Raw genomic sequence first — 18,864 nt, 5'->3', positions numbered from 1 at the left:
AGTAGTGATGTCGCGAACCTCCGATTTTCGGTTCGCGAACCTTGTTCGCAAACCTCCGGAAAGTTTGGTTCGCGAATCGCAATAGACTTCAATGGGGAGGCGAACTTAAAAATTTAGAAACATTTCTACTGGCTGGAAAAATGATATAAAACATATTTCAAGAGATCTAATACCTGGAGGAAGTCCACCCTCCACCCTTCTACCTATTCCCTACTACCTCATCTGCCAGGGAATTATAGTATTTCAAAAGCCAGCTTACATACCGTGGCTGGGAATTGAACCCAGGTCTCAGTGTATGGTAGGTAATTAACATATCCATTATACCACCAACACTACTAGCTGAAGCTAGCCTAGAATGTACCATTTATGCTCAATCCAAGAGAAAAATTAGACAAGACAAATAACATTTATATCGCGCTTTTCTCCTGGCGGACTCAAAGCGCCAGAGCTGCAGCCACTAGGGCACGCTCTAGCTATTCACATATAGGTGTGATGACCAAATGCTAGCCTTGTAGAAGAATAAGCAGATAGCGATCAGTCCCTTTTGGTTCCCTCTCAAAACTTTCCTCTGAAATGCTGCATCATAACAATAGGGAGATCCCATTTATTAATAATTAAAGATGTGGTTATCGCAGACAAAAGACATATATTTCCCGGTTCCTAAAAATCAGCCTAATAGCTCATCCAATTTATAGCAGTCTAGTGGCTCTGGAAACAGTTATTCAGTGTTTGCTGAGGGCACATGTTACCTTACTGCTATTTGGTGTCATTTGATCAAACATTGGCCGCAGATTACAAATCTGCCCTCTGGTTCACTGTGTGCCAGACAGAAATGGCGCAGGTTATTGGTAAATTGTGTCATTCTGTGCCTCTACAAACTCCGGCCTATCCTACTCTGCAGGAGGTAAAAACCGCCCATGTTTTACTAAAGCCAGTCCCAAAACTCAGATAGTATAAAAGTTCGGGCAGAACCGACCCCTCCCAGTTCTCCAAATTCCACCGACCAGAAACTGTCTCCATGCATGCGTCCAAGGAGGACGGGACGCATGCCATATAAGGACTTGTAATATCAATGCCTGCATCTGACCTAAACTTTATTTGCTTCTATTCCACACAGACAGCATTTACGGTAGTTAAGTAAACTTTTCACAGTTTTCCCCTTTTTATTTTAAGCTTTGTGTTTGTTAGTGTATATAAATGTGTGTAATGCATTTTTGTTCTTAAAACGTTTAAAAATCAGTTTAACGGTTATGACTTGTTCCTGAACATACACAATTGTACTTACTCCTCCGAAAGCGTTACCTTGTGTTCTATAGTATTTTGCATCTACAACCTGTAAGCTTAAATCGGGCACAGATAGACAGATCTGGCGACGATCCCTGCATACAGCTAAGGGTTAAATTACAGTGGTCTCAGTGTGTTAATATAGTTGCAGTCATGCGCTGACTCGCACGTGGTAGCAAGCATTTGAATTGTATGTGTGTGGCGAATCCTTTGGAGTCAGAACACTCCCCTCGGCTAGTCAGTTCATAGATTGCGAATCCACCTATGGGCATCTATGAGCAAAGTGACAGCGAGACCGAGTTTCTAACTCTGAGCGATTGACCCAATCAAGGATCGGCCCTTGCGGTTCTTGAAACAGGTGACCACCCTAAGAAAAAAGTATAGTAAAGAACCATGACATTTCACTGACCACTTCAAATATGAGCAGCAAACTGGCAGTATTTTTTCTTTTTGTCTCCTCACCTGACTAAATATTGTGAAACCCACATAATAAAAGACTCATTGCACTTTTTTTTTTCTTCAGTAAATTACATACACTGCTGGTAACATCAGGAGACCTAATAAAAATCTGTCAAGTCAAGCTTGCCCAGCAACAGTCATGTGAATGATAAACAAAGCTGGACTAGGCAATCTATGGTGTAGTAAGGACACATGGAGGCCTATGTCAGCCCTCTCACCAAAGGCATTGTGGGAAAATGAGAAGTACTGCACCACTAACCTGATATGCAGTGCCCCCCTCCTTGCCAGTAAGGGGCCAGCTTCGGTGGAGTGCAGGGGTCACATGATTGCTGCTACGACATAGAGGTTCGGGTACTATTATTAATTCAAAAAAATAAAGTGAGAAACACATGCATCAGGCTGTATGGCATTAAAAGTAAATGCTAACCTGTTCTAGCTACAGTAAATGAGCATTAAATGGATCTTGGTCCTTTATGGTGTTAGACTACGTGAGTAATGCTTCTTGCTGTCATTCCGCCTTTAGCAACATCTCTGTTGGTCAGGGAAGACTGGTAAGCTTGAGCAAACACACGAGCAAAGCAAATTCATCAGCATACTAAGCAAACAATACTAAAAGGTTAGGGATAAAGCAGTCTTGTGTGTTGTTGGCTTCCCTAAGCTCCGACGTGTTTCTCTCTTGTGACAGTCCGCAAGAATCATGTCTCTTTGTGTTTCAGTGCCGGTCTGCTGTTCTGCTCGTTACAACTTAGCAGCGTTGGCATTACTTGGATTCTTTATGGTGTATGCACTACGGGTTAATCTGAGCGTAGCTCTGGTGGATATGATAAACTCAACCTCACATGACCAAGAAAACAGAAGTGCCAATGTGTGTCCCGACCATACAGCTCGTCCAGCTGTGCCTCATAATTCCACGGTAAGTCCGCTTAAATGCTAGTTTTGATGAGTGAAAAGCCGTTCCATGTTGTGGTCCAGGCATGCGTTTTTGTTATGAATAATTTGTGGACTGTATATTATAATTTGCAGTGCAAAGTTTTGTGCATATACATTTCTTGGCTGGGTTTGCAGAGCTGCCTTTCTGGGCTAATATCAGATCTTGCTTGACTGCCTAGGAGAAAAGAAAGCTCCCCATCTAATCATTACCCACTTGTAAGTAGTCGGAGATGGGCAAGGAGTACCACCTAGTTTTGGCCCCTGAGCACAAAACTGATGCTGACCCCCTTGTTCTTGGGATCCAAGGGAGGAGATGGGTGAGGTCAGGTGACTGGGAAATACGGTTTGTGCACAGATCTCTTGGTACTGGCTGGGATTAGACCCTTTTCCTTAATAAATAAAATAAAAAAAAATACTTATTTGGAATGGCTGTATCAAATATAAAAATTGTGTGGGTAAACTAGGGCTTTAATAAAAAGCAGTCCTAGGAAGTTGGAGTGCATACACATATGCAATTTTGATTCGTCAGTCACTGACCAATTTTACCACCTCCATGTAGAATGAGGGTCAACAGATTTTGAATACTATGAAGATTGTATAGGTAAGCTCTTATATTACATGAACATGGTAAAATTGGCCAATCAAAATTGGATATGTGTATACACCCTTAGTGCAAGCATCTTGGGGTTCTAGTGGGGCAAAAACATGGCTGAGGAGTCTACAAAAATCATCTGACTCCTCAGTTTTTGAAACCACCGACTCCTACTCCAGGTACCCAAAATTGCTCCGACTCTTCGACTCCACAGCCCTGGGCAAAAGGCAGTCCTGGACACATCACAATGAAGCAGTAATGTAATGAAAAAGGCTGTTCTTCAGGTCTGTCTGCTTTTCTCAGTGCAGGAAGAGTTTCTTAGTGAATAGTGCAGTTCTGTCAACTATGCACAAACCTCTAGCACTGACTTGTCCAAAGAACTGGTCATTTTGTAAAATGATAGAACTGGTCGACTAGAAACCAAATATTATGTACCGTACAAAAACCAGGGGAAGAAATGTGTATATGCTAAACCTGGTGCATCCATGGTGAAGGGGCATCTTGTGGATTAAGCCCCTTTGTACCTCTTGTGTCTCCTTTGTCCCCCTTGTATCCTCCTGTGTCGTCCTTTATGCCCCTTTGTGTCTCCCTGTATCCTCAGTTTGTCCCCCTGTGTTCTCCTCTGCATTAGCACAGTACAGGGAGTCCTCGACATTGTGGCGGGTTGGAGGTTCGTATTTGTACTAGAAGTCGCAGTGACTTTTTTTTTTTTCCCCCACTATTGGGGGTGAAAGAGTGAGTCTTATAGTCCAAAAAATACAGGATCTTCTCAAAAAATTAGCATATTGTGATAAAGTTCATACTTTTCTGTAATGTACTGATAAACATTAGACTTTCATATTTTTTAGATTCATTACACACAACTGAAGTAGTTCAAGCCTTTTATTGTTTTAATATTGATGATTTTGGCATACAGCTCATGAAAACCCAAAATTCCTATCTCAAAAAATTAGCATATTTCATCCGACCAATAAAAGAAAAGTGTTTTTTAAAACAAAAAAAGTCAACCTTCAAATTATGTTCAGTTATGCACTCAATACTTGGTCGGGAATCTTTCTGCAGAAATGACTGCTTCAATGCGGTGTGGCATGAAGGCAATCAGCCTGTGGCACTGCTCAGGTGTTATGGAGGCCCAGGATGCTTCGATAGTGGCCTTAAGCTCATCCAGAATGATCAGAACTCATAATTTTTTTTTCTTCCTACACGCAGCTAGCACTTTGCTAGCTGCGTGTGGTACGCGATCGCCGTCAATTCGCCGCTACTCGCCGAGCCACACCCCCCCCCCCCCCCCAGACCCCTGCGTAGCCTGGCCAATCGGTGCCAGGCAGCGCTGAGGGGTGGATCGGGATTCCCTCTGCTGTCCCAACAACCATGACTTCGGTGACGTCGTCCCGCCTCGTCGCCATGGCGACGGGTGAAGCCCTGCAGGAAATCCCGTTCTCTACGGGATTTCCAGCTTGCGCAGATCCCTGGTGGCGATCGAAGAAGATAGGGGGAAGCCGCTATCATGTAGCTAGCGCTAGGCTAGCTACATGATTTAAAAAATTAAAATAAAAAAGTGCTGCGCTGCCCCCTTGCCGCAACAATTGGAACGGCAAGGGGGTTAAGGTTTATTAACCAACTGCCAACTGAGGCCCAGTGCACACTGGGCGGATCCGCCGGCCGCATCCGCCTGAAAATCCGCATGGCTAATGTATCTCTATGAGCTGGTGCATACCGGCGGTTTGAGGTTTTTAGCAAGCCGCAAACGTGTCTCTTGCTGCACGTTTGCTTAAAACCTCAAAACGCCGGTGTGCACCAGCCCATAGAGATACATTAGCTATGCTGATGCGGCCGGCGGATCGCATCAAGATCCGCCCGGTGTGCTCTGGGACTAAACTCTTTCATCCGCACCCAAAACCGCTAGCGTTTTGTGGATCTGCTAGCGGTTTTGGTGTGCACTGGGCCTAATTGATTAGTAGCAAACATTCTCACTATCCCTGGTCCAGTGGTGATTTCCATGTTAGGAGAATTTTCTGATCATCACTAATAATTAAATCATTGTTTTCTGATGTGCTATCCCTCACCATTACAACCCCTTACCCACAGAGGCCCATATGCAATCATTTATTCTCATGAGTTTTCTCCCAGGTTATACTTTTTAAGCGTCTTTTAAGCCACCAGCGAGCAAGAAAATACTTAAAATCATTTCGGTAGCACCTTTTCACCTACTTCCCCCCCCCCCCCCCCCCCCCCATTGCAGAGTGCTAAAAAGTTTATTTTAAATAGATGCGAATTTATCTCCTAAAAGCAAAAAATGAATTGCATAAGAGCAAGAGAATGTAAATGATATTTTATAGAGGATGCAAGCAAGACTAAAGTACCGGTATGTGATCTGTTATTTTTTTATTATTTCTTCTTTTTCTGGAAGGGAAGAAAGTATGACTGGGATTCAGACACCCAAGGCTGGATACTTGGTGCCTTCTTCTATGGCTACATCCTTACGCAGATTCCTGGTGGATACCTAGCTGGTAAAATAGGTGGCAAACTACTGCTGGGATTTGGCATTTTATGCACTGCAGTATTCACCCTTTTAACACCATTAGCTGCTGATTTAGGAGCAGGATACCTTATAGCTGTTCGAGCACTTGAAGGACTGGGAGAGGTAACTGATTTTATTGACAGAATCTTTTATCTATATCATCAGGAGACCTGAATGCATTTTTGAAGTATATGAACTTTTATATAAACATTAATTAGGGTGTCTTGAACATGGCAAAGGTCAAGTTCTGTGGGGTAAATCAATGAAGAGGAACATGTTTGGCATATATTACTGTTAAGATAATGGCCTCAATTCACAAAGATCATGCTGGAGATAAGGCAAGAGAAAACTTACCACCACACAGTGAGTTATCTTATCTCTTCATTCCTTAAGTTACCACCTCTGTAGTTATTTCACACGCAGTTAATTAACAGCCTGTCTTTAACATTTGAATTCTGGAGTTATTTTAAGGATTGAAGAGTTAACTTAAAGACAGAAGAGTAAAAGTTAGGTTTGCTTGAGGTAAAATGTTTCCTGAATACTACATGCATCGTCATGGTGATAACTATAGAAACGTTATTAAAGACAGGAGATGAGCTTAGTGAATTGAGGCCATAGTGTTGAAATAAAGCAGTTTTGTGTAACTTGTAATAACTGAATAATGTGACTTGATGTGTGCACAGGGTGTGACTTTTCCAGCCATGCATGCTATGTGGTCCTTATGGGCTCCACCTCTGGAACGTACAAGACTCTTAAGTCTCTCCTATGCAGGTCAGTATATAAAGACTCAGCAGACTCTTACTTTCTACCAAATATTTTGGTGGTATAAATATTAATTTATCAGCAATAAGTTATGATAAACATATGATGGAAGATATATGGAGCTGCTTTCCCCAGCTGTCTGCTGAATCTCTTGTTTTATTTCTGTGACAGCTCACATTTATACTACATACAAAGGTGACATTAAAGTAGCCTAAACTGAACACTTATTTTTTTTTTTTTTTTGCATTTTTAAAAGACAACTCTTCATGCCTAATGAACAGCTGCTTTAGTTCTAGCAAATCGAAGGAAATACCCAGACCGCTATGTGTACCTTCTGCTGCTTGACCTCCAATTATCAACTTGTTGCCTTTTGACCTTATCCTGCTGCCAGTTACTCCTAGTAACTAATGATGCATCATTTTATGCTGCCAATTCCTGTCTGTCTGTTTCATTGCTCTTGATCATAGACTGGGGACTGTAATCTGTTATCTGTCAGCATTCTCACCATAAGACTCTCTTAAAGGGAACCAAACATCATTTTTTTTTGCCTGCAGCTTCTTCTGGTTTCTAATAGCTATAGGTGCTGCCATGTCCCCCCTCCCCTTCTAGATGCCCTTATTTATTCAGGGGCAGGTGTGAATATACCATGTTTGACATCTCTACACTCTTTGAAGCACAGTGTCCTATTTCCCCACCCTCCCCATGAAAGCTTTTGTTTGCTCTCTAACATCTGCAATACAATCATTATCTGCCTGAAATTTCTGTGGTTGGACAGGCCCTGCCGTCCACATAAGTAGTATAATAAAAGCCTCTGCTAAGCTTTTAAATGTAAAGAGGTAGAATGGAAGTTTGTTTTATTAATGAACTACATTAACATGCATACATGTGCTATTGATACCCTGGGAGCTAAAAATGCTTGGTTCCCTTTAAGAAGACCTGAGAGGTCTACTGATAACTTCTAGGCAAGTCTCTCATTGTCTCATCACAGATTAATCCCTAGACTGTTTTCAAGACCATACACCTCTACAGCTGGAGAACTTTAAAATAATTTAAGATCTTCATGAGTATGAATTATCTAAACTGGCTGGTGTGAGTGGATTACCTGAACACATAATTGTCTGGATATTTTTGTTCACCTCATTGGAACTGAAAAAGATGCTCCGTTAGCAGAATGGAACATTTTCTAGGACCGTGTTTCTCAACAGTATTATTTAGTGTTTCCCCTAAAGTAAGACATCCCCTTAGAATAAGACCTAGCAGGAATTCCTAGCATGCTTGAAATATAAGGCATCCCCCGAATGTAAGCCCTAGCAGCAGCCCACATGACACCAGCAAGTCACACTCCATACAAAACCTGGATACAGGCGAGCAGCAGTATGTGAGTTCTACAGTCCTGTACGTGTCAGGCAATTCGTGTTTTTGTTGGAGCCAGCCCTCCTGATCTGTCGTGATAAGCATCAGCAGCTCTTCACCCTTTTCACTTTTTTATCTCCACCTGAATTTCCATCAGTTCCTGTCCAGACATATGCAGCAACAAATGAAACGTTTTGTACAGTAGAGAAGAGTTACAAATTCCCAATTGGTTTATTGCTCGAATCTCGAGGAACTACCAGTTTACTTGTTAAAGCCTCAAAGCTCTATGGAGGTCCAAGGTCAGAAATGTAAGACAATTTTGCTAGTGGGAACATGGACCCACAGTAAAACCTTCAAATATTTTTCTACCCCTTTTCCATGCCATTCAAGGGCTTTAATTAAACCTCACAGAAAACGTGTGTGTAGACCTTAGAGTGAACCTCCGCACTAAAAATCTATTCAGCAGAACTGAAAAGGCTTGGTGTTTCTTTAACAGTTTCACAGCATCAGAACTTTGTTTTTCTTACCAAAGCATCATTTTTAGCTGTATTTTTAGCTAAGCTCCACCCATCAAAGAAAACTGCCCGGGCTTTTTTCCCCTGATTCTGTGCAAAGCATGATGGGATTTCCTATGTTCACGTTGCCTAGCAACTGGGAGGGATGATCAGCACACAGGACAGTAGGAACAGTGTCTCATGCTCCCTGTCACCTCCTTTCAACCAAAAAGATGGCTGCCCTCATGAAATCAAACATTTGCCTGTTCTTTTAAAACAGGATGGGTAAGAGATTATATTACCTATCTATTTTAATTAACATAACTAATGTAACTTAATGACAGTATGTTTGTTTAGTCTGAGTTCCTCTTTAAGGCCCGGCTCACATTATCATTACAAGACTGTCCATTCCTGGAACGGGAGGGAACAGATTGGAATGGATCTAATGTTAACCATCCTTTATAATGCTATCTATATATAAAGGATCCATTCACATTCATCCATTTGAAAATAATCCATTCCGCACGATACGCTGAACGGACCACGTTTCCTCCTGCAGCAATTTTTTGCCATACTGCTGAGCTCAGCGGAACAGAAGCTGAAGCACTGCATTGGGGGCAATAAGAAAACTGAACGTTTCTTCACACTAGTGACGAACCGGATCGTTCTAAGGACAAAAAATCCACTTTGGGGATGTGGGAAAACAGAACGGAAACAGCTGAGTGGCAACGGAGTGAAAACTGATCCGTTTGCCACTAAATTGCCAGTTTGAACAGGGCCTAAGGGATACCTGACCCGAGCATTGTTTATTCCTCCCCTCATCAACTGCCAGCATTACTTTAAATGTTTTGACTATACAGGAGCAGTCACATAGCCAAATTGCTCACATCTCCGTTATTATGCATTATGGCCTCCTTCTTTATATGTTTGTAATTGTGTAATTACTATGGTTCATAGAGTTCACCATGCTTTAGGCTACAGTGTGTGTAATATACAGTACTAGCACTTAAATATAATTATATATAAATCTTATTCTTTGTCTTTTAGGGGCACAGCTTGGAACAGTTGTTTCTCTTCCTGTTTCTGGCATAATCTGCTATTATTTGGACTGGGTTTATGTTTTCTATATTTTTGGTATGTAATGATTTTGTTTGCTTTAAATATGTATTTTAAAGCATCTTAGTTATTGAGCATTAGAAGAAAAAAATACAATCTTTTATTTGTGCAGTATGGCTTTAAACAATAATGCTTGTACAGCAAAACAGTTTACATCCTCAACCCTTCCTTCCTGTATCTTGCTGAGGTTTATTAAGCAGATGGCAGAGAGTGCAGTTCAGGACATCTTTACAGTGACTGACTATGCTATGAGAATGGGAAATGTGGAGGTCACAATTTTTACACTTCATATGCAGTATATAAAGTTTTGCTTTGAATGGTGGCTTTGTACACTTCTTTAGCAATGTTAAAATGTTTACGTAGTATTATTTTAAAGCCAATTTAAGTTTTTGCTATTTAAAACCCTAAATTGCCATAATTTTTCAATGTTTTTGCTAGTAAATGCATTTAAAAAATGCATTAACAATTATATTTCAAAGAAGGTTTAATGTCTTAAAAACAATCCACTTTTCTCCTATCCACTCCCTGGCCGTATGAACTCAGCCCCTGCATATCTTGTTTTATCTGTAGTAAAGTGATTCAAGTAACAGGTTGGTGGGTCCAACTGTTATGCCCACTTTGGCCACACCTCTCTATTTACCACCTAGGGATAGGCCCTGGCTTACAACCTGATATTGATATGATGACAAATTCTAGCAACCTATAACAGTGTTCAACCTCATGAAAGAAGAAAAACACGCATCATCCGTCCTGTTGCGTCTGATGAGCGGACGTCTGGTGGTGGGTACAGATGCGGGCGAGCAACTCTGTATTCCAGTGTTCCTGTATTCCAGTGTTCTCCCCAGGTTCTTTTAGCTGGGTGCATGTCGCCAGCAGGGATTGGGATTCAATCTCTCGGATGACATTGCAGGGCCAACACGGTACTGTAGCGACGTGTTCTGTTGCTATGTGAGGGGAGGGTTAACTCAGCAGCGTGGGAGTGATGTCACCTGGCAGGGGAGAGTGTGGAGAACAATGCTATTGGCCGGTGCTCAGCCAAATCTATCCATCAGGCTGATCGCTGGCCAAAGAGTGAAGGGACCTTGGGGGCTGCTATACACTTGCTAGATTCTGGGCAGAGGTGGTCATTATCTGAGGAGTTTCTTCTAGCGTTCTTATGAGGCTTTAGTGCTTGTTTACACTATGTGCAGTGCTGTCAGTTCTGACTTGCCACACATTGGGTGCAATCTGCATGGTAACATAGCAGTCCATAGACTTTCATGTTATCATTCACAGTACAGGCTGCATTCCCGTTTATGTAACGCGCCTGGGAAAATAATGCACCTCACCATACATACCATATGTCAAAAACAGCATGCACTAAATTGCGTTTGTGCTCACTTCATATAGTGTCAACGAGCACTTAGTAAATCTGGCCCTTTGTATGTACTTCTGCATCACCATTATTGTTGTTTTGGATAGTAAGGCTCCTCTATTGCTCTGTGCTGCTGCCACTTCCATAAATGGCTTATTTCTACATCCTATGGCTGCCCGTTCTGACCATATGAAGAATCGAGATCATTATTGTGTTGTTGCCGCCAAAAGACTCTAATCCTCATATGTATTTATTTTTTAATACAGGGACCCTCGGCGTATTATGGTTTATATTATGGTATGTCTTAGTTAGTGATAATCCACAAACGCATCGCACAATCTCGGATACAGAGAAAGAATATATTTTGTCTACACTTAAAAATGAAGTAAGTATGAAGGTTTTTTGGTTTGGGTAATACTTTCAAGAAAATACAATGTGCCTAAAGTTGCAGATTTTTCTTCACCAAATGTTAGTCTTTCCAAATTATTGCCTGCAAAAAAAGTTGTGATATTCTGATCCTTTAATTTACATCATTGGATTTATTACGTTTGTAAGTTCAGAAATAGATTATCATAAAGATATGGTTTTTTTTTTTATTTTTTTTTTTTTTATTTGACTTTCTCTACTATAAATGTCGTCGTAAAACGAAAGCTATGAACACCTGCTGGAGTAATCTCTGCTGAGGCATGTTGGATCATTAGCGATACCTGACCGACCCCAAGTGCATTATTTTCCTCCTCATGCCCATTCGAAGTTGCTCCATTGCGTGCCATGTGTTGTCTTTCCTCCCCCGACCCCCCCCCCCATTGCAACAGTCACATTACTAGTCTCTAGGCTTATCAATGCATCTTTTCAGCAACTGACCCTGAACTGTTCTGACCCCTGTGGGTGATAGTACCCATACTTGTGTATGAGGCTTTACACACAGATCCAATTTCCCAATAAAGTGCAGCTCTGCACAGTACTGTGACCTTTGCTGTTTAACAATCTGTTATCAGAGAGCCTATAGTCAAAAAGGATTTCATGCTGGGGCCTTTCAGCGTTCCCCAGCATTGCCATTTGCACTGAAAGCCTCGTACACACAAGACTGTTCTCAGCCAAGGGGGGCGTCTCGGCTGAGAAGCTACAGTGTGTGTTCAGGTGTCTGCTAAGGTTACGTAATGCTGGATCTTTATGAAAATTAGTGCCCAAGTCCATTGTTCACCTCCTTACCCTGCCCATGGAAGCTGCTCCATCGTTACCAGTGCTGTCATCCCTCCTCCCTTATTAATAGGCACAAAACGTGTCGGTACAGCATTGGGCCCATGTAGTGCCACTCGCAGGATCAAGTTCGATGCTGGAGGGTCACACAGATTTTAGAGGAAATTATGCCTGACTATGCACCTAGCTTTTCTTGTGTTAAATTTTGCCTTTTCATTGTGTCTATATAATGCATTTTAAGTACCAAATGGGCTGTGCAAACAAGCAAAGAAATCTTGTCTGATAAACCTATATTGTCTTACCTGAAATACTGAAAAGGGTGCTAAAAAGTGAATGAGAAGTTTTCCATTATCTATGTACCGGTAAAGGACACAAGACAGAAGAGTACTGCTCACAGCAGCCACAGCTCGGCTCCCCTTTCTTAGAAGAAAGCAGCAGGGCGGTGACCTTCATTGGTGCAGGTTATGTATTCAGTGTAGGTTTAGGGCTCTTACACAGTGGGACGTTGCGTTGCAGGGGACGTTAAGGTCTCATAACGTTCCACTAACGCAACGCACGGTTGTGCTAAAGGTGGACGCTACATAGAGCCGCGTTATGCGGCTCTTGGTGCGCCGTTTTCGTTTGATAGAACCGGCAATGATTCATATGAATCATTGCTAGCAGGCAGAGAATAATTCATATGAATCATTGCTAGCAGGAAGAGAACCGCAATGCCGTGCAGTGAATATTAATTAGCCATGTGGCTAGGCAAAATAGCAGACTCTCCCCTCCTCCTCTCCTGTACACAAAAAACAATAAAACAACATTACTAAGCATGTGCAAACAGTCTAACGCGGCTAAAACCGCGTATAACGCACAGCATGCTGCACTTTCATAGAACGCGCAGCGTTACAATGTAACGCAACGTGGGCACTGTGAGCAGCCCTTTGATTTTTTTCATTGCTGTGAGTTGGGCTGCGTTACAGGCTGCTCTAACGTGCGCCTGTAACGTCCCACTGTGAAAGCAGCCTAAGGGATTGTGATGGAAGTGGTACAAGACATCCCAAAAAAAAAATTAGAGGATAGAGGCACCAGGAATTTTAGAAGCAGGGCAGTAATAAACCTAATGATTAACCTTTTTCATTTTCTGCTTACAAATGTATATTAACTTCAAAGATGGGTCGGCACCACCAGTAGAATAATAGTACTTTTATTCAAATAGCAGGAATGACAGACGCTGTTTCGGGCCTAGTAGCCCTTTTTCAAATTGCATAAACCGTGAAGGTGATTTGGTGTGTAGTACAAATTTATATTACACACTTGTACAGCACTGGCGGTATATGCGGCACTTTGCAGAGTACAAAGTCCTGCAGGGATGCTCACAATATAATCCCCACTATATTTGAGGGCCTTTTTGGTGTGTCGGAAACTCCTCAGCATGCTTTTATTTTTATTTTATTTTTTTCCCCCCGACGTTGGAAACTGTTGTATTCGAAGGAATACTTATACAAACATGGGTAGAACATGAAGGCTCCATGCAGATAGTGTTCTAGCTAAGATTTGCACCTGGTACCCTAAGTGTGTGTGTGTGTGTGTGTGTGTGTGTGTGTGTGTGTGTGTGTGTGTGTGTGTGTACTGCCCACTGTGCTCATGGTATTTATCAAGTGTTTTTAACTTGAGTTAGTTTCACCTTTAATTGCAGAAGGTCTGGTATGTCTCGATATAGAACAACATTTATGTACTGTCAGCAGTATTTGTTTCCAAGTGTTTGAGTCTTCCTGCTTTGTCTGTCATTACATTTACAACTGGGCTTCCTAACGTGCAAGACAGGAAATCCTAAAGGTGGGTACACACGTCCGATAAAAGTCTTTGGAAAATGAAAGATCACAGACCAATTTTACCCCCTTCCATGTAGTATGAGAGCCATACCTACACACCTTCTATTGAGCTGAACTCCCCATCAGATAAAAATCTTTGCAAGATGCTGCACACAAAGATGCTGTACACATGCAACAGATCAGTATCTGCAAAAGATCACTTCCTGCAAAAGATCCATTCCTGCAAAATACATTCATAGTCTATGATATCTGCAGATATCATACACACCTTGTTTAATGGAGATTCATCTGCAGATTAGACAATTATCTGCAGATCTGAAGATCCATCCTGGTGGATCTGATCTGCAGATGAATGTCTGTTAAACAAGGTGTGTATGAGATCTGCAGATATTATAGACTATGAATGCATGTAGGTACCTACACAGTCTATTCTATTGAGCTGAACTCCCCATCAGATAAATCTTTGCAAGATGTTGCACACAAAGATGCTGTACACATGCAACAGATCAGTATCTGCAAAAGATCAGCTCCTGCAAAATATCCGTTCCTGCAAAATTATTATTATTATTATTTTATTTATATAGCAGAATCAGCTTTATTAGTCTACGCGGAATGACGTACCCGGAATTGTTTTTGGTACACATGGCATGGCAGTCGAACATATACAAACATAGCAAACCTAGCATGTACTACATCAAAAATAACATAACACACATGGAGTGAGCCTAGGGAACATGCATTCAGGGCAAGGGCCAGGGGATGGCTGAACTGGTCATGGGGGGCTCGAGGTTGAGTTCAGAAAGTGTACCGCCTGAGGGAAGAAGGTATTCCAGCGTCTGGTGGTTCTGGAAGGGGATGGCTCTGAAACGGCGGCCCAGTGGGAGAAGCTTGAAGAAGCTGTTGCCGTGGTGGGAGGGGTCTTGTGAGATCTTGATGGCTCTTGTCCTGATTCTGGTAGTGTGGAGAAGATCAAGGGGCGGCAGGGGCACTCCGATGATCTTTTCTGCGGTGCTGATTACTCTATGCAGTTTGTACTTGTCCCTGGCAGATGCCCCTGCATGCCAGACGATGAGAGAGGAGCACAGGATGGATTCCACGGTTGCCGTGTAAAAGCTCTTAAACAGTTCACACGGGATGCTGAATTTTTTCAGCTGGCGCAAGAAAAATAGCCGCTGCTGTGCCGCCTTCTGGATTTTGGTGGTGTTCTCCCCCCATCTTAGATTCCTCGGCACAACCATTACTAATGACCTAACGCACGGAACCCTTGAGAGCTCGGTCTCCCCAATGTGAACTGGAAGGGAGGGGGGCAGGCGCTTCCTATAGTCCACAATCAGTTCAACAGTCTTTGCTGCATTGAGGACGAGATTGTTGTCTTTGCACCAGTTGCAGATCCTGTCTATCTCATAACGATAGGCATGCTCGCTATTCCTGCTGATGAGGCCGATGATTGTTGTCATCTGCGAATGTAATGATCTTGACAGAGTCATCGGTTGAGGTGCAGTTGTTGGTGTATAATGAGAACAGGAGCGGGGACAAAACACACCCTTGCGGTGCTCCTGTGTTAGTTGTTCGCTCGCTGGAGTAGCAATTGCCAAGCTTAACCTTCTGCGATCTGTTTGAAAGGAAGTCTCTAATCCACCTGCAGAGGTAGGGGGCTACTCTCAGCTGTGCAAGGTTGGCAAGCAGGATGTCTGGGCAGATGGTATTGAACGCAGAACTGAAGTCCAGGAACAGGAGCCTAGCATAAGTGTCAGGTCTATTATCGAGGTGCTCCGTGATGTATGCCAGACTGATGTTGATCGTGTCCTCTACTGACCTATTGGCCCTGTAGGCAAATTGATGTGAGTCCAGGAGGGCGTTCGTGGATAGTTTCAGCGAGGCAAGAATGAGCCGCTCAAAGATCTTCATGATGGTGGGAGTTAGGGCTATTGGTCTGAAATTATTGTGATCTGTGTTCCCCGGTTTTTTGGCGACTGGGATGATCATGGATCTCTTAAAGCAGGAGGGGACCTTGCCTTCTGTTAGAGACCTGTTGAAGATGGAGGTGAGGACAGGAGCTAGCTGGACTGCACACGTTCTCAGACAGATTGACGACACGCCATCCGGGCCTGAGGCTTTTCTGGGGTTGAGTTTGCGCAGGTGACGTAGCACCTCCACTTTTTGGACTGCCTCTGAAGCTGCAGGACCACTGTCCTCTGTTAGGTGGAGGGGAGTGCGCCTCTGTAGCCATGGCCCCAGAGACTCCAGGCTGCTTGGGACTTTGTTCGAACCTGCAATAGAAGTCATTGAGTTCATCAGCCAGCTGGGTGCTAGGTGGCGTTTGCTGGGGGGGGGGGGGGAGCTTGAAGTTTGTAACTGCCCTCAGGCCTCTCCAGACCTCACGTGAGTTGTTGGACTGAAGGCTCAGACTCAGCTTGTCCAAGTAGGCCCTCTTTGCATGCTTCAGTTCACGATTTAGGGCATTCCTGCCAGCTCTGAACTCTTCAAGGGAGCCAGACTTGTGCGCTATCTCCTTCAGTTTCCTGAGCCGGCGCAGCTTGCTGCTAAACCAAGGCTTGTTGTTGGGGTACACCTTGAAGGTCTTGGTTGGGATGCATGTGTCCTCACAGAAACTGATATAGGAGGTGATGTTCTCAGTCCATTCCTCCAGGGTGGGGGCCGCCAGGGCTGACCAGTCCGTGCAATCAAAGCATGCCAGGAGCTCATGCTTAGCCTCCTCAGACCACCTTTTGGATGACCGGATGGCAGGCTTGACTGTGTCAAGGTGTCTCCTGTAGGTGGGGATCAGGTGGATTAGGCAATGGTCTGAGTTCCCCAGGGCAGCGCCTTGAGCAGCCTTGTACGCATTCTTGTGGACAGTGTAACAGTGGTCGTTCCTGGTGGGGCAGGTCACATGCTGCTTGTACTGAGGCAGTTCTAGGTTCAGTTTTGCATTGTTAAAGTCCCCCAGTATGATGAGGAGGGCCCCTGGGAGGAGGGTTTCGCACCTAGAGATGCAGTGGTTTAGGATACGTAGGGCCTGCTTGGTGTTTGTACTCGTCTGAGTCTACATCCCCCCCCCCCCCGACGCAAAGGATGTGATCCCTCTGGGCGAGTACTGTGGCCTGCAATTGATTGCTAGGATCTCGGCATCAGGGGAACAGTTAGTGCTGGGGATGGTGGTGTCAGTGCACCAGACGGAGTTTATGTAGAAGCATATCCCTCCTCCTCGCTTTTTCCCGGAGAGGGTGGGATCACTGTCGGCACGGTGGAGGTTGTAGCCTGGCACCTGTAGGTGGTTATCGGGAATGCCATCGTTCAGCCAGGTCTCTGTGAAGCAGAGAACTGGGGTGTTCCTGCTGCTCGCCAGTTTGCTGTAGAGAAGTAGGAGCAGCTTGTCCACCTTGTTAGTGAGAGAAAAGACGTTCCCTAGAATAATGGCAGGGATGGGGGAGCGGAGACCCTTCTTCTTTAGATGCACAAGGGCACCTGCTCTACATCCCCTGTGGCGCCGTTTCTTCGAGGCACTGTTGACGCTAACCATCAGGTGGTTGATGTGGGAGTTGACAATGTCCCGCAGTTGGTCGAATAGTTTGGTGCGCACTCTGGTCTCCCAATGAAGTAGGTCCTCCCTGGACAAGGTGAAAGGGTGTGGAGGTGCAGGGGAGTTTGTCTGCCTTCCTCCCCTGCCCGGGGGCAGTGGCATAGTACTGCAGGCCATGTTTGATCCTCTTAGTGGAGCTTGCTTCCCGAGGGCAGTGGTGTAGCACACCTCTCGGTGCAGGAAGGGATGCATATAGTCTGTGCCGTAAGGACTGTACCGCGTGGCAGACCGGCACCGGGGTACTGTTCCACTGGTGTGGGCGATGGTGAGTGCGGAGTGGCACGGAGTAGCGCCAACATCTTCCGTAGCGCTGTACGTAGTACAAACATAATGGGGAACAAATATACATAAGAAATACAAGACACTGTACAGTCATGACATTGAATAGAATAAATACAGATACATACATAGTTTGATGTGTTGTTGGTACATGTACATATGTTAAAATTACAGCAGTATGAGAAACACTAGGAGGAGGTCCCTGCCCTTGCGAGCTTACAATCTAGACGGTAAAATGCATTCATAGTCTATATCTGCAGATCTCATACACAACTTGTTTAACAGACATTCATCTGCAGATCAGATCCACCAGGATGGATCTGCAGATAATTGTCTGATCTGCAGATGAATGTCCATTAAACAAGGTGTGTATGAGATCTGCAGATATCATAGACTTTGGCCTCAATTCACTAAGCTTATCTCCTGTCTTTAATAACGTTTCTATAGTTATCACCATGGTGATGAGGCATGTAGTATTCAGGAAGCATTTTACCACAAGCAAACCTAAAGTTAACTCTTCTGTCTTTAAGTTAACTCTTCAATCCTTAAAATAACTCCAGAATTCTAGACAGGCTGTCTAACTACAGAGGAGGTAACTTAACTACGGAGGAGGTAACTTAAGGAATGAAGAGAAACGATAACTCTTTCACTGTGTGGAGGTAAGGTTTTATTTTTTTTCTCTTGCCTCCATTCACTAAGATCATGCTGGAGATAATAAGGCAAGAGAAAAGTTACCACCACACAGTGAGCGAGTTATCTTATCTCTTCTTTCCTTAAGTTACCTCCTCTGCAGTTAATTTACCCCTCCTCTGTAGTTATTTTTCACACGCAGTTAATAAACAGCCTGTCTTTAACTCTGGAGTTATTTTAAAGGGAAGGTTCAGGCGCGACCTAAAAAAATAAAAATACAAATCCTCTTACCTAAGGGCTTCCTCCAGCCCGTGGCAGCCAGGACGTGCCCTCGCCGTGGCCCCGCAGGCTCCCGGTCTTCTTCGGTGGCCGACCTAGCCAGGCCGGCTGCCAGGTCGGGCTTTCTCTGCGCTACAAAATGCACCTCACGGGGGCGCGCTGACGTCATCGGACGCCCCCGGGCTGTACTGCGCAGGCGCAGAACTACTGC

At 43.9% G+C, this 18,864-nt stretch overlaps 1 protein-coding gene across 1 annotated transcript in view; it reads left to right on the top strand.

The window, feature by feature from the left end:
* The window catches only part of SLC17A5 (solute carrier family 17 member 5), a 62,570-nt gene that overhangs the window by 13,758 nt on the left and 29,948 nt on the right, over positions 1-18,864 (top strand). The window contains exons 2-6 of the mRNA XM_068281492.1: positions 2,460-2,656; positions 5,676-5,909; positions 6,470-6,557; positions 9,443-9,529; positions 11,132-11,250. Of these exons, the coding sequence (XP_068137593.1) occupies positions 2,460-2,656; positions 5,676-5,909; positions 6,470-6,557; positions 9,443-9,529; positions 11,132-11,250 (725 nt within the window). The remainder of the gene's footprint in view (positions 1-2,459; positions 2,657-5,675; positions 5,910-6,469; positions 6,558-9,442; positions 9,530-11,131; positions 11,251-18,864) is intronic.

Source organism: Hyperolius riggenbachi, chromosome 4, assembly GCF_040937935.1.
Source record: "Hyperolius riggenbachi isolate aHypRig1 chromosome 4, aHypRig1.pri, whole genome shotgun sequence".
NCBI classification, from domain to species: domain Eukaryota; kingdom Metazoa; phylum Chordata; class Amphibia; order Anura; family Hyperoliidae; genus Hyperolius; species Hyperolius riggenbachi.
This window is presented reverse-complemented; position numbering and strand designations above follow the sequence as displayed.